Source organism: Lampetra planeri, chromosome 5 (assembly GCF_965212315.1).
Source record: "Lampetra planeri chromosome 5, kcLamPlan1.2.h2, whole genome shotgun sequence".
NCBI classification, from domain to species: Eukaryota; Metazoa; Chordata; class Hyperoartia; order Petromyzontiformes; family Petromyzontidae; genus Lampetra; species Lampetra planeri.
Window position 1 is genome coordinate 2,457,963 of NC_136111.1, and position 13,800 is coordinate 2,471,762.

The window sequence follows — 13,800 nt, forward strand, 5'->3', positions numbered from 1 at the left end:
ATTATATTCTAGCGCATAGCAATATTTGTAAGAGCTAAATGCCAATGTCGAGGACTGCTCGACACGAGGGCTTCAGGAGAGTTAAAGTAGTTTCGCTATTCCATTGGAGGGCATACTACAGTGGTGTTACTATATGGTCTATAATCTAGGTTGCATTGCCACATTTGCACTGTTATTTTGTCTTAAAATTTCCATTTATGAAGTACGCAGCGGCCTGTTGATGTTCTGATGTTGTTGATGGTTACACCAGTGTTTGCGAGGATTGTCAAAGCCAGGAGATGCAGTGTTTGGGTCTGGAATGAGGCGTTTATTCTGTACACATTTATTTTGTACGCATTTTTCCACACTATGCCAGCGTTATTCTGGATTTGTGTAAGATTCTAGGATTGTGACAGCGTGATCCCAGAAGGGGAATTCGAACTTGAGTTGGTGGCATGTGGATTGTGGCTTCACGACACGGAGGGATGGCAGCGACTTGGGGACATGTCCAGTCTTGGAATATATACCCCGTTAAGCTCCCACCTTAATACGACCAGTGTCGTACACCTGGCACGGCGAGGTTGGGGAGCTGGTCAAGGTCAATAGGCCATGACCTGCTGACCTTGACAGTCAAAGTTGTTCCGCCTAAGAATCGAGCGTTGCCCTTCCAATGAGAACCTTCGATTCCTCGGATCGCGCGCGAGGCGTCATGGGAGCTTGGCCCTCGGCGTGGGTCACGCGACCCGCCCTCGTGCGTCGTGACGCCCCCCACCCCGCGCGTGAGGTCACGTGGTTCCTTTGTGGGCGCGGTGACGTCAACATGCGACCCCTGCCCCTTTTCTCCGACCCGAGTGATGACGCCACCGCACGCGTCGACGTCAAACGGCCCCATCCACGCGTGACGTCACGCGGGCAGTCGCGCAGCACGATGAGATCACGTTTGCGAGACGTTTTCATCTATTGCCGGATGACGTCACAACGCAGTAACCATCGCGACGAATAACGTCCGCGCCTGGCTTTTTCCTGCGCTAAACAAGTTCAAGTTCATTTATTAGGTATAGCCCTGTGAGCCATTCGGCTCTCGAATCGGGTGCAACCGCAACAAACAAAAAACAAGAAAACATCTTAATGTGACTATGTGTAAACAGAAAATACAAGACAGCAAAATATTACAGAAAAACACCGTACACCAACGCTGTGTGCAAAAATCCCATTGGGATGCAACGTCAAACAACAAAAACAACCACAAGACAACTTAGATTAAGGCCATCAGTCTAACTCCGTAGTCCGTACTACAACAAACAAAAATGGCCGCTCCCTCCCCGCCCGGACGTCATCCCACAAAACTTGCCTCGGTGACGTCTTCCCGTACACCCGCCACTTGGTAACGTCATTCCGTCACCCCCCCCCCACCGGCCTGTCGGTGACGTCACCCTGTCCCCCCCGCCCCTCGGTGCTGCCGGGCCGCGGCGGCACGGGCCGGCCATGGACTGCGATATGGATGTCGACCAGGAGCTCATGCAGAAGTTTAGCTGCATGGGCACGACGGACAAGGACGTGCTCATCTCCGAGTTCCAGAAGCTGCTGGGCTTCCAGCTCAACCCCGCGGGCTGCGCCTTCTTCCTGGACATGGCCAACTGGTGAGGGGGGTGGGGGACGCGCGGGGCTAGGCTAGGCCTGGCACTAGGCCTCACTCACAGCGCTCAGGCGCCGCGAATCCCCGCGCGTAGCCGCCTCGCTCGCCTCGCTCGCCTCGCTCGCCTTCTCCCCGTGCTCGCCTCGCGTCGCCCCCCGTGCTCGGCTCCTCAGCGGGGCGAGAGACGCGAGGGGAGAGTCGCGAGCTTGAGAGAGGCCTGGCCCTGACGCGGCCTACTCCCTACGTCATTGTGGGTGGTGGTGGTGGTGGGGGGGTCTCCCTGGGCCTGCCCGGGCACAACAAAGTGATGAGCACGGGGGGGGGGGGGAGCCGTGCTGATGAGTGGCGTGCTGATGAGTGCCGTAACAACGCGAAACCCCAGCCAGGTTTAAATCCCTGCTTACACGCGTACTGACGCTGCCAGATATATGGGGCCAGCAGAGGGATTGATGGACCGACACGGCGTGTTTTGTTGTGTTTACGTGGTGACGCGAAGCCTTACATGGTTACGTCGTGTTGGTTCGGTAATTAAATGTTTTGTTTGCTACACCCATCGCGTTACTGCACCCCCCCCCCGGTTTGTGATGTTTTTTTTTTTAAATCGAGTTGGCACAAAGACCTCGTCATCCCACTCCTGACGTCGGCACCGCTAATTCTGGTTGTTGTTTACACTCGGCTTTACCCGTGTGTGGGATCCCTATTGTGGTGTCACGGCTGTGGCTTTGCCATATCAGAATCTTTATTTATTGTGGAGGAAATCTGATGAGCAACGAAGCTTTTTTTTCACGGATTTCCGGTAGAGGCGGGTCAGAAAGTTTCAACAATAAATACAATAGATTAAGTGTATAAGTTCAAATTGCATAAGTACACCATTTCCCAAGCTTGGGCAAGGCAGCAAAACTACAAAAACAGTAAACAACAAAAACAGTCCCAGACCACACCAAGACAATATACACAGTCCCTCAATAAAATTTAACTATCGATGGGTGAGGATGAAGATTTATCTGATATTTCTGATACCAGTCCTCGAAGCACACGGCTCGCTTCGTTGCCTTGATCTGGTGTGTGAAATAGAAGTTCTACTTTGTGGGAAATTCGCCTTTAACCTGCCGTGTAAGTCACCTCAATCTAGAAATATCGAATTTTCACCATTGGCCCATCGTAATCATGAGGTGAGCTCTGGCCCGCGCTTATCTAAGCGTGAATTTACATTGATGGAGTTTTTTATTTAAATAACTTTAAAGGGAGACCATTAAGCCCTGTTATGAAATTGGCCACATCACAATAGGAATGCGTGTGATGGTGTGTTTCAACTACAAAGTATGTGACATCAAGAGCTGAAGTTTTCCCCTTGTGTTGTTGGCAAAAATAATTGTATGTCTCCTCTCGAACGTAGCTTGCCACCTGTTTAAGAGCATTGAGCCAGTGATGACAATTCCACATTCCCATGGCGGGATAAATTTTACAAAGGACGACCACTGTTGACTTCCCACTGAGTGGCACCTGTTTTTATCAACCCCATGGTGTGAAAGTGACTGGGATTTGATTCTCATGTAGTTACGATCCCTCGAGGATGGATGTAAGGCAAGAGCTTAACTTAGGATGAGAGAAGACTTTGCCAGTTCTGTGACAATCACATTTCACAGACTGCAAAGTCACGTGATGAAGTGGAAAGACCAACTCTTATTGAGTCGCATTAAAGTGACAGGTCTGTTGATGTGAATTTGAAATCATGCATTGTCTGCCACGGCAATGAAGTCAAGTGGTGTGGATGTATAAGGCCTTAACACATTTCATCAATCAAAAAAATATTGGAGCTAATTGAGACAGCACCAATTTGATACAAGAAAAATAAGTGCCAAGTGCACAGGTTTAGGCAAGGGTAAGAAAACATGCATATGATTGTTTATTAAAATATATGCATATATTCTGGTTTAACAGCAACAATGTAATATTGTTAATTTCTTTGGAGATGTCTGCGTCACATGCCGCATGTGACGCCTATGAGCAATGAAGAGCATTGCTTTTAGCATAGAGGCCCTGCCTGCTTCCACAGGTAAAATAAGGTGAGTACTAAACTTTCTGAGGTCCATGATTTTGCAGACAAGAGGAAATTCTGGCACAGACACATATGCCATTCTTCGTGCCATGTAGTTGGTGGTATAACGCATCTTTGGTCCACAATATCGCGGTACAGAGGAAGTTTACAGTAATCATTTTGTCTCTTCTCGTGGTTTCTCACCGAATCACGTTCGTCCAACACATGAACGCTTGCCAAGCTTGGAACGTTTTTGCAACATTGCATTGGCAATAACAATAAATCTAACAAGTTTTTTTTTCATCCACTTTTGGAATTTGTTTCGGTATTTTAGTAGGAGAGAGAAAATGTACTGTTTAAAACAGTCTTAAATTGATGTTGTGTAGAGAAAAATAAATGGCACACAACAGGAGTTAATTTGAGATTGTCTTAAAGCCAGGTTTAGTCAATTTACCTGTAGTATGTTTCTAAAGCTAGGCATTAAATTGGGCACGAAGAGGACCAAAGCAAGATGGTGGGATACTGTAATAGTGAACCTTGAAGCCCTAATACCAAGTTAACAACAACTGGAGCATCACATGCAAGCAGATGCACGGTCGAGTGGTAGCATTAGCAAAATTGGTCACTGTTGACCTCATAACCTTCATCAATAGCATGGTATCGCCATGCTTCTTTGTGCAGTAACCACATATGCATAACACAATGTATGATGCCCACACAGTAAAAAAAAACTTGTAAAAAACATGTATGGCGACTTTGGTTTCGAGGATCTGTGAGTGACGTCCAACATGACCATGAGCAGCCACTCATGAGTGATCTTTTTTTAGAAAAAATAAAGCTTCAATTTCAAGTCTTTTGTGCCGGACAAAATCCATTTCCATGTTCTGGAACGTATTACGGAAGTTATAACAAAGGGAGAGCAGAGTATGGAGAGCCACACCTCCACTTGTGGCCATTGTCTAGATCCTCTCAACTCTTTCCTCTGTTTTCCTATTTCCTCCCAATCCAATTTTTTCTCTTCCCTCCATAACTACCCTTCATATGTTAATGCTGTACATTAACCCTGCCATATCAGAAATGAAGATAGATTAGTTACTGGTGATGAACACAATTACAGATGCGGTGTCACTATTCTGCTTAAATTAACCTGTAAGATCTTGTTGAAGATTATATACATGTTTATTATATGTTTTGTCTTGTGTTTGACTTTCACATTTCCTAATGTGAATGTTTAATCTTAAAATTGTCCAGTGAAAATAATGATCGCAGGGTTACTTGTGCTCTGTCTGCGTTATAATAATGTCTATTCTGCTTTCACGACCCACAAAAAACCTTTTATGAAACCAGCAAACACCCTGGAATGATAATTATTAAATGAATACTTAACCAGTGACAATTGATATTAGAAAACCAGGCCCAAAATAAGTTAACACATACATTATACAGTAACAAAAGTGGAAAATTATGCTGATTACAAAGTCTACCTGAAACGTTGAGCATTCCATTATCGAGTGGAACACATGTTTTGTGGTTTATTTTAAAGTGGGCTCTTGTGTCCTGTTGACACTGTTTTATTACAGGAATCTCCAGGCAGCCATTGGCGCTTATTACGACTTTGAAACTCCCAACATCGTGACGCCGTGCATGTCGTTCATCAAAGACGTCACGATTGGCGAAGGGGAGTCCATCCCTCCCAACACAATTTTTACAAAGACGTGGAGAATACAGAACTCAGGTATCTTGCACAGCAACATGCACATCGTACTGAATACACGGGCAGTGATGACTTGGGAATTTAAGACCGTTTTCAATCCTCATGTAATGTTACGTCCTGTCTTCTTACCTATTGACCCTCCTGACTCACCTCCCATCAGGCGAATGACAAAGACAACCCACACATTGCTGTGTGAGATCCATAGTGAATTACTTTTCTCTGGAACTCGGTTGTCTTTGGCTAATCCCCCCATATGATCACGAAAGACAACAAGAGGTCTAATGCATGGCTTCAACTCTGGCCAGATTAAAAAATTATGTGTGCACTGTCAGGCCGCAGCACATAAGGGTACCCTTAGTTATCAATACTCAATAAAAGAAGCAGTCATGAGTAACTTTTTTAATTGGGTACGCATTTTATTATTAACTGAAAGGCAACATGAAATATTCATGGACTGGAGCACATTGGAATGCTGCCGTTATGGATGTCCACATTCCTGTGGTTTGGGCCAGTCTATCCAAAGCATGACCACTGTTGGCTCATCACTAATTGGTAAAAGTTATCTTGACAACTGAGATGATTAGCTGAGTTACCCTTGACGAGGAATTGAAATCACAATTTTCTGACCTCATTGTAACCACTGTGACATGGCCAGTTCGTAATGTCACCACTTAGTATATACAGAATACCCCCCTATTATCTAAGCTGTGCAGGGAGAAGTTACATTTACAATCCAGGAGTTATACATTAACGTTTAATCTAATAGTGTTTTTCATTGTAAAAGTATGTAACATGACTTTCCACAGCATCTTACTCTACTTAGTGGCAGCACGAAGTCTCTCATTCCTCTGCCCCCGCATTGTGGTGTTACTCTTCCTGACCTGTTTCCCACCATTCTCTGGCCAAAGTTCTTCCACCCCACCCACTGATTTCTTCTTCACATTACTCAAAATAAAAATAAAAACGAGCACTGTACTTGTTAATGTTTAGCTTTTTTTTCGTATGTTTTCAGTGAAGCTCTGACCTCTGACAAATATATTTAAAGATTAGCCATGACTGCAAAACATTTATTAACTTTGCTCCTTTGCTTTGTTTGTAATTGTGAACATGCAGTGCACGGTTCTGCACGAGTATCACATCGTGGACTTCAAGCCAATACAATTGTTCAGGTTACTGTGAATGCTACTCAATTTTAAGAGGGCTACAATATACTGACAAAGCCTGGTTTCTTTCATTAATAACCAAGATTAGCGTGCAAGCCTTGCTACAGCTACTTTCTGACATTGAGAGGTCTTGCAGAGAGCGTGGATACTATCAAGCACTGTTTAAGAAGCCCACAAACCAGCAGAACATGTCTAGACCATCAGTGTTGTTCCTGACGTAATAATTCTGGCCATTTGCCTCGGAGCCATGTGCTAAGTCAACCCAAGATTTCATTCCAGTTCGATGAAGTGAAGGGTACAGGTGTCCAAAGTCATTGGCTTGAGATGAAATTCTCAACACTGCTGATCATGCCAAAACCTGGATCAAGGAAGGTCTATCTCATATGGTCATTTAAATGTCAGTATGTTGTGGTGGAAACATTCCCTATCAAGCTCAGCAAAATCTATTTTATTTATTCACTCAAACGCTCAAGTCAAAAGTACAACTTAAAACCTCTACTGTTCTGGTTGGGTCAGAGACAGCATATATGTCGTTTTGCTCCTCCCAGGTCCCAGCAACACATGAGTCAGAGCTTGCGAGCTCCCCAGTGCACTGTAGAAGGCTATCTTTTTATAGTTTCATGGGAGGGTGGGGCACAAGACTGTAATCACCTCCTTAGACAGCCAAGTGAGCCCAGAGTCAATCTCTATCCCAACTTAATCTTTAATCATTCACATAGGGTGGATGCTCAAATTTTGTCAGGCAGGGTCTAAGCATTCAAACAAGGTATTTCAAATTGTGTTTTTTTTGTTTGGTAGTCTCAATAGGTCACCTTGATTCGGTTTGTTGAGTATAGGATTTCTTAAACTGAAACCGAATAATCCTGAATAAGGTATTTAAAAGACCTCAAGTCTAACACTACTCTTACAGGAGAAATATATTATAGGTGATTTTGTACAGCAATGTTCTTTAATCTTAATAAAGGTACTATATAAGGTGTATTAATTTACAACATAATTGTAACGTACAAATACAATACAATTACATTCAAGTAATGAGATAGTGATTGGGCTTCGGGATGAATTACTACATGGATCATACGATGTGCTCACAAGAACACATTTTCCCACAATGCAATGCGGCAGCAACATTTTATAATTGGACTTGTAATATAAACATTTGTTTAATTAGTCTGTTAAGTGGAGTCTCCAGTGCAGTCTCCAACCCGTATTATCCACTCTGTCACTGGCCTCTATGTGCAATGAGAAATGGATATTGCCAAAAACGTCAAGTTTGTTCACTGCTTGTGCACAACTATCAACCAAGGATCACCAAAATAATTTGTTCAATAAGTTTCATGTGGCTTTTTTAATCTTAGGAATTTCAAATGACTCTTAAGAATCTGAAGAAGTCCTCCCTTTGGCTGTGTGTAACTCGTTAAGAATTCCAAACTTGCTTAATTTTGGCTCGGATGCTTTTTGGAAGCTAGAGTGAAACCTAATAGTTCTATAAATACCTTGTCTGACACTGAGACTTGGGTAGTGACCGAAGACTCGGTGTCACAAAACCTACGAATCCTAGTTTGCCTCCTGAAGGCTTAGGAATTTGCATGTATTCCTAATAATTTTTGAAATGCTAAAGATGTTTATAATCCTTGGACAACATTCTGAAGTCATGAAATATGTAGTTAATGTTTTATTGGTTTTACTAATGTTAGCCAACAACTTTTGTTTCCAAAATAAGAAAAATGTAGCCTATATATTTGAATTACTTAGTGTCACTGAAATAACATCTCTGAGGTCCAGGCTTTATTATTATTTTAAGAAGCAACAAAAACTAAAACATATAGAGGCATTGTTTCCTTCTATTCGCATCACATTTAGTCTTCTCCTTGGCACTTCTGGTAGTGCAAAATGCAACCACCAGCCCCTTTTTTTCATTGCGTGCGCAGGGACGGAGTGTTGGCCTGCTGGTGTCGTGCTCAAATTTGTGAACGGGCACCAGTTTGGGCCGGTAAGCTGTGTGCCGGTACAGGCGCTGGAGCCGCAGCACATGGCGGACGTGAGTGTGGACATGACGAGCCCTGGCCCACCTGCCATGTACCAAGGCCAGTGGAGGATGTGCACTGCCAACGGGCTCTTCTTTGGAGGTGAGCTTATCACTTTAAAGTCAATATTGCTGCTTAAGAGTTTCACGGTTGTGCCCGTGCAGCTGTGTCCGACGGGTGTTTGGCGTGTTGTCCGACTGGAATTTAATATTCAGTTCCTGGAAAAGCTTTTGGCACATGAAAGGAGATGTTGCACGTCATGCCGAACAAAATATGTACGGCACAACCCGAAAAGCCGTCATCGGAGAGCTACACTGATGAGTGCGCAAATTGCTCTTTAAATTTCTGCTTCTGGACAGTATTTCTGTAAAGCGTTTGCAGAGTCATGATCCACTGCTAAGAGGTTATTGAAGTACCCTTTGACATCGTGTGCAAGAGTACGGCAGTTGCCATCAAATGTCTCGGTCAGGACTGGGAGAATATTGACTTATTCTAAGCAAAAGATTGATATCCCCACACAAAATTATTAACAGGGTATCGTTTTAAACAGTGGAAAAAAACTAGCATTCTCGTGGAGAGCACGAGAATAGAAAAGGAAAAGTTAATAAGCAATGTGAGAATCAGCTGTCTGAAACCACAAACATCAAAGTGAAGACAGAGATAAAAAAAGTGTCAAATGTCAAACAAAGTGAACACATAATTATAAAAAAAATCATCTGAAGACCGAGATTGCAAATGAGACAAAGCAATACAAACATTCCAGTACAAGAGAATAGTCAGGGGAGAATTTCAATCTGCCTGCTTGGAATTACACTGAGAGACGAAAAAATAGGAATACATGGATGGATCTGAGAAAATACACGAGTTAAAGACATTAACTGATAAGAACATTTAAGTGGGTTTAGGCTCGACATCGAGGTACGATGGCCAACTGATAATGGAGTGGCAGTCAAAGGGGTGAACATAGCTGAAAATACAGCTGAGAGTATAATCACTGGAAAGATTGGGCAATTAAATCAACTCATGTTGCAGGAGATAGATGGATTTTTGTATCACGAAATGACGAGGATGTTTTCAGCCAACTGCACAAACTAGAAGGAACTTTCATCACTGACATTTTGTGGAAATATGGTTGATTCAAATTGTGTTTCAAGCCTTGGGCAAAAGTGAGCCCCATAGCCAGGATATTTGATTACTTTTAGAATTGGAATTATCCATACCCTGACATATACCATATTCATCTAATTATAAGATGCGAATGAAATTAACACACAACCTAAACTTGTGAACCGTGTCAATAAAGTTTAATTGATCTGGTCACACAACCTACCAGATGATAAGACACATCCCAAGCTTTGCTTTCAAATACAGGCGAAAAATGCCTCGTCGTATAATGCGGAGGATATGGGAATATGTAAGAAATATGTGGATGTAAAATTGAAGCAAGGGGACTCGACACCACAGTGTTAATGCTTCACCATGGTCATGACAACACAATCTATGCTGAAGTCTCTCTCTGTACTATTGGGGGTCCACAGGAAATAAGGTAGAGGTATCGATTGTGCTCTCTACTGAAAGTTCAGAATCAGAATTTTTATTTTATCTTGGAAGCTTTTGTTCACAGATGTATAGTAAAAAGTTGCAGCTTCTGATGAGTGTATTTCCTAATTTCATGTTTATGTTCTCATTGTGTGTGTGTGTCTCTGGTTTGTTGTAGATGTCATTTGGGTGATCATCTCCGTGGAAGTTGGAGGAGTTCTTGGAGTAACACAACAGCTGTCTACGTTTGGAGCGGAGCTTTCTGCTCAGCACTCAGCGGTACAGCCTGACTTTAACCCCTTTGCGTCACCACACAAAGAAGAACAGCCCCAAGATAACCAAGAAAGCTGCCATCAGAATCTGTTCGGCAGACAAACCTTGAACAATTCTGAAGCTGTGTTTTTCCAGAATGCATGGAGCCCTACTGGCATCGATTGTGACCAGGACAGCAAATCAAATGAACTTGTTCAAAATACGCAATTAAAAATACAGAAAATACACTTAGAAGATGTAACCAATTCAGCTGACTGTCACCCTCTGCACACTGCTCCCTGTAATCTGGTAAGCGTGCTTTGTCGTTGATTTGTTCAACAACATTTACAACAGTAGAAAGGATAGTTGATGATTATGTAATTCCGAGTTAAGTGATGCTTTCATCTGTATAAGCGTATGAAATAAGGCATCTAAAACTGGACGTTTATGAGGTAGTTCCCCTATTCCCACATATGGGTAGCACAGATAAAGTTAGCTTCAAGGCAGATGTCCAAATATTTAACAACTCGGTGTCATTGCATTTGAAATGCGTTGCTAGTGAGATACCACTAGAGGCACCCAAAGTCAAGCCTTGATTTATTGGGTGCTCGGGACCCAACACTAGTGCCAGCTTCATTCTTGATTACTTTGACTCAGGAGTGATGCAGTAGATAGCGTCTTTCTGTTTTAACCTTAGCATAAAAATCTGATAGAATACTTAAAAGCAGTGCTGAGTGATCAAATTGGAAATCTTTGATAAATAAATGGTGCGTATTTTAAGATTCCCCACAGGTTCTCCAGAATGTTTAAAATTGCAGCTAAAACTGGCGAGTCTTGATGAATTGGAAGTTTGTAAGGTATTTTCCCGAACCGCTTCCTTTTTTTCAAAACAAGACTTGGTCAGTTTTTGCACAAGTGGAGAGAGCCGTTTATTGCCATGCTGTGGGTTTTAAGTTGTAAAAAACAAAATACTAATTATGTTAATGTCACTCTGTTTCCCTTTTCACAGAATTGCTGCAATGAACCGGAAGGTTTTGGCAAGTCGTAAGGGTGTGCTGGCGTTCCGTGTGCGGGACGTTTGTCAGCTGTTTAAACACAGCAGTGGCCCTACCCAGCTGCACCTCACACTTTACCGGTGGATGATTTGGCCGTTCGTTTTCTCAGACTGCTTTGCTTCGCTTTGACAGAACAAGACTTGGTCTGATTCACACGAGGAGAGCTGCATATAGCCATGCTGTAGGTGAAAGCTGCTCCAGACTGTAATTATGTGTACAGAAATCTATCTTGATTCTTTTCAGATTTGAATAAAGTTATTCAATTTTTTTGACAGCAGATGTTTATGGGTTGTTTATTTTCTTCAGCTGTCATAACCGCATGCATTATATCTGGGGTTGATTGGATTCTTCAACTGATAATTTTCAATGCTTAGTTATTTTTGTTGTTCACATTGCTGATCCTTTTACAAAACCATGAAATGCAGGTAGTAAGACAGGTTGAGTGTACATCCACTAAACTGGTATGGGTTGCTTTACAAAACATGGTAAATTTTAACATGTTGGATTTAATTTTTCAATTATAATTTGAAAAGCCTTATTCAGGATATTTAACCTTGCATCATGACATTCATTTAAAATGTAACATCTAATGCTCCTTGGATGGTGATGGGAAATGTGTTAACTTATTCAATTGAGATGCTCTGGATCACATTTTTGTAGGTTGCCCCCATTTCGAAATTTTAACATTGAGTGCCATTTGTGATCGAGAAATTGGCATTTTACATTTCATTGTGTAAGTAAACCATGGCATTATAATAGCCGTGTGTTTGGGTGGTGTGCTGATGGTGGCTCAACCACCTGCCCGTGGTGTTGAAAAGCACCTTGTGATAACCCGGTTGATCTAGCATCAAATGCATTTTAGCTACCACCAATGATGAGAGTTTGTTTCAATGAAGTGTGGTACTACACATGATGTTAACTACACAGGTGGAGACATTTGCCAGGTTTAAGATGCATAGCCCAGACCATTTGGGTTTTCTACACTCATGCCTCTACAATGGGGAGGGGGGGGGGAATTGTCTCGACATCTCAAAATTGTCTTTGTCCTCCCCACACATTTCTAAATTAGAATCTCTTACAATATGTCCAATATACCCTCTTCTATCATATAGCCATAGAACTGACCTAGTTAGTAATGTCATATAATGTATTAAAGTTTAGTTATTCAGTGTGTGTGGTGTGTTTGCAGACCCTATAATTGTGGATTTTTATTTGCCGCAGTGTTAACTGTTTATGGTTTTATACACTGGAAAGGGTGCATACAATCTTATTTATTTATATCATAGGTCCAATTTAACTTTTGTTGTGGATTTAACATGTTTATCTTCATAACCATTAATTTTTCACGACATTGGCAATGTGTTCATATGCATATGACCTGTACATCAAATTAGCCATGTTTTGGCCACTGTAGTCTTAATTTTGTTAAATATTGTCCCGTTTCATATGCTCAACCTGCAGCTAGGTTTTCACCTGGTTACATATGCACTACAGTGAGAAGTAAATAAAAATTTCATCAACATTGTTTAATGTTAAAGTTTTGTTTAGTTAACATAATTCAGCTCAATAAAATACAATGGCATTACTAAAAATCTGCCTGTTAATATAATTTTATATAAAACCGAATAAACTTGCATTGACACAATCCTCTTTTTTGCTTTAGAGATCTGCATAAAATTCCTAACATTTTACGATTATATCATGTTGTGGTTCCATCATTCTCCCGAAGGCAAGAGGCTCTCAACCTTTTTGGAATGGTTCCTAATTAACACCACTGGTCCCTGCCCCCCTCCCACATAGCTACTTAGGCCACAAGATAGTGATCACATGTCCAAGCCTCGAGTCAACGTGGTGCTTGGGCATTTGTTTGTCGTGTATTGCACCTTTTCTTTTACCACTGGCACAACTGAGCCATGCCGGGGCAGTCCCGAGCCAGAATCCCAAGTCATGCCGTTCGCATCATGCACAACGAACGAGTCGAGACACGTTCATTGTGTGCTTGTTGCACGTTACACACGCACTCGATTCAGGTTTTGTCTTTTCGATATATATTGATCTTAAGGTGTAGTAACGTCACAATATGAACGTTATGATCGATGCCCCTAACCATTGCCCCAATTCAAATTCCTATGCCTTCCCAAGCTAGCATAGCACGCTTTGGATGTACGTAATGTATGTTGATCTTTCGCACCGTACATTGCCAACCGTGCTAATCGGAGGTGCCTGGGGAAGGACAACAAACTAAACGCAAAAAGCTCAGCTTGGTAAATTTTTGGGGAAAATCGCTCGTTCTGTGAAGGCCCGATGCTGGCTTGGACCGGATGTGCCAGTGGACAAGGGATAATGTCTTTTTGTTTTGTAGATGCGACGTGGTGCTGTTTACTGCACACACAATTT

The 13,800-nt window shown here is 42.4% G+C and overlaps 1 protein-coding gene across 2 annotated transcripts; it reads left to right on the forward strand.

The window, feature by feature from the left end:
- The first annotated feature begins 1,398 nt into the window (after positions 1–1,398).
- ILRUN (inflammation and lipid regulator with UBA-like and NBR1-like domains) lies at positions 1,399–11,677 on the forward strand. Of its 2 annotated transcripts, none has more exons than XM_078594051.1 (5): positions 1,399–1,619; positions 5,234–5,388; positions 8,462–8,659; positions 10,275–10,657; positions 11,358–11,677. In XM_078594051.1, exons 1-5 carry the CDS (start codon positions 1,465–1,467, stop codon positions 11,394–11,396), a joined length of 930 nt encoding a protein of 309 aa, XP_078450177.1. In that variant the 5' UTR covers positions 1,399–1,464; the 3' UTR covers positions 11,397–11,677. The 2 variants fall into 2 exon arrangements, with proteins under 2 accessions (XP_078450177.1, XP_078450178.1); XM_078594052.1 differs by having other exon boundaries at positions 10,275–10,375.
- Positions 11,678–13,800: the final 2,123 nt, after the last annotated feature.

Coding starts and splice junctions, on each gene's coding strand:
- ILRUN (XM_078594051.1), top strand. CDS start 1,465: ATGGACTGCGATATGGATGTCGACCAGGAGCTCATGCAGAAGTTTAGC. Junction 1,620..5,233: donor TTCCTGGACATGGCCAACTG/GTGAGGGGGGTG, acceptor GTTTTATTACAG/GAATCTCCAGGCAGCCATTG. Junction 8,660..10,274: donor CAACGGGCTCTTCTTTGGAG/GTGAGCTTATCA, acceptor GGTTTGTTGTAG/ATGTCATTTGGGTGATCATC.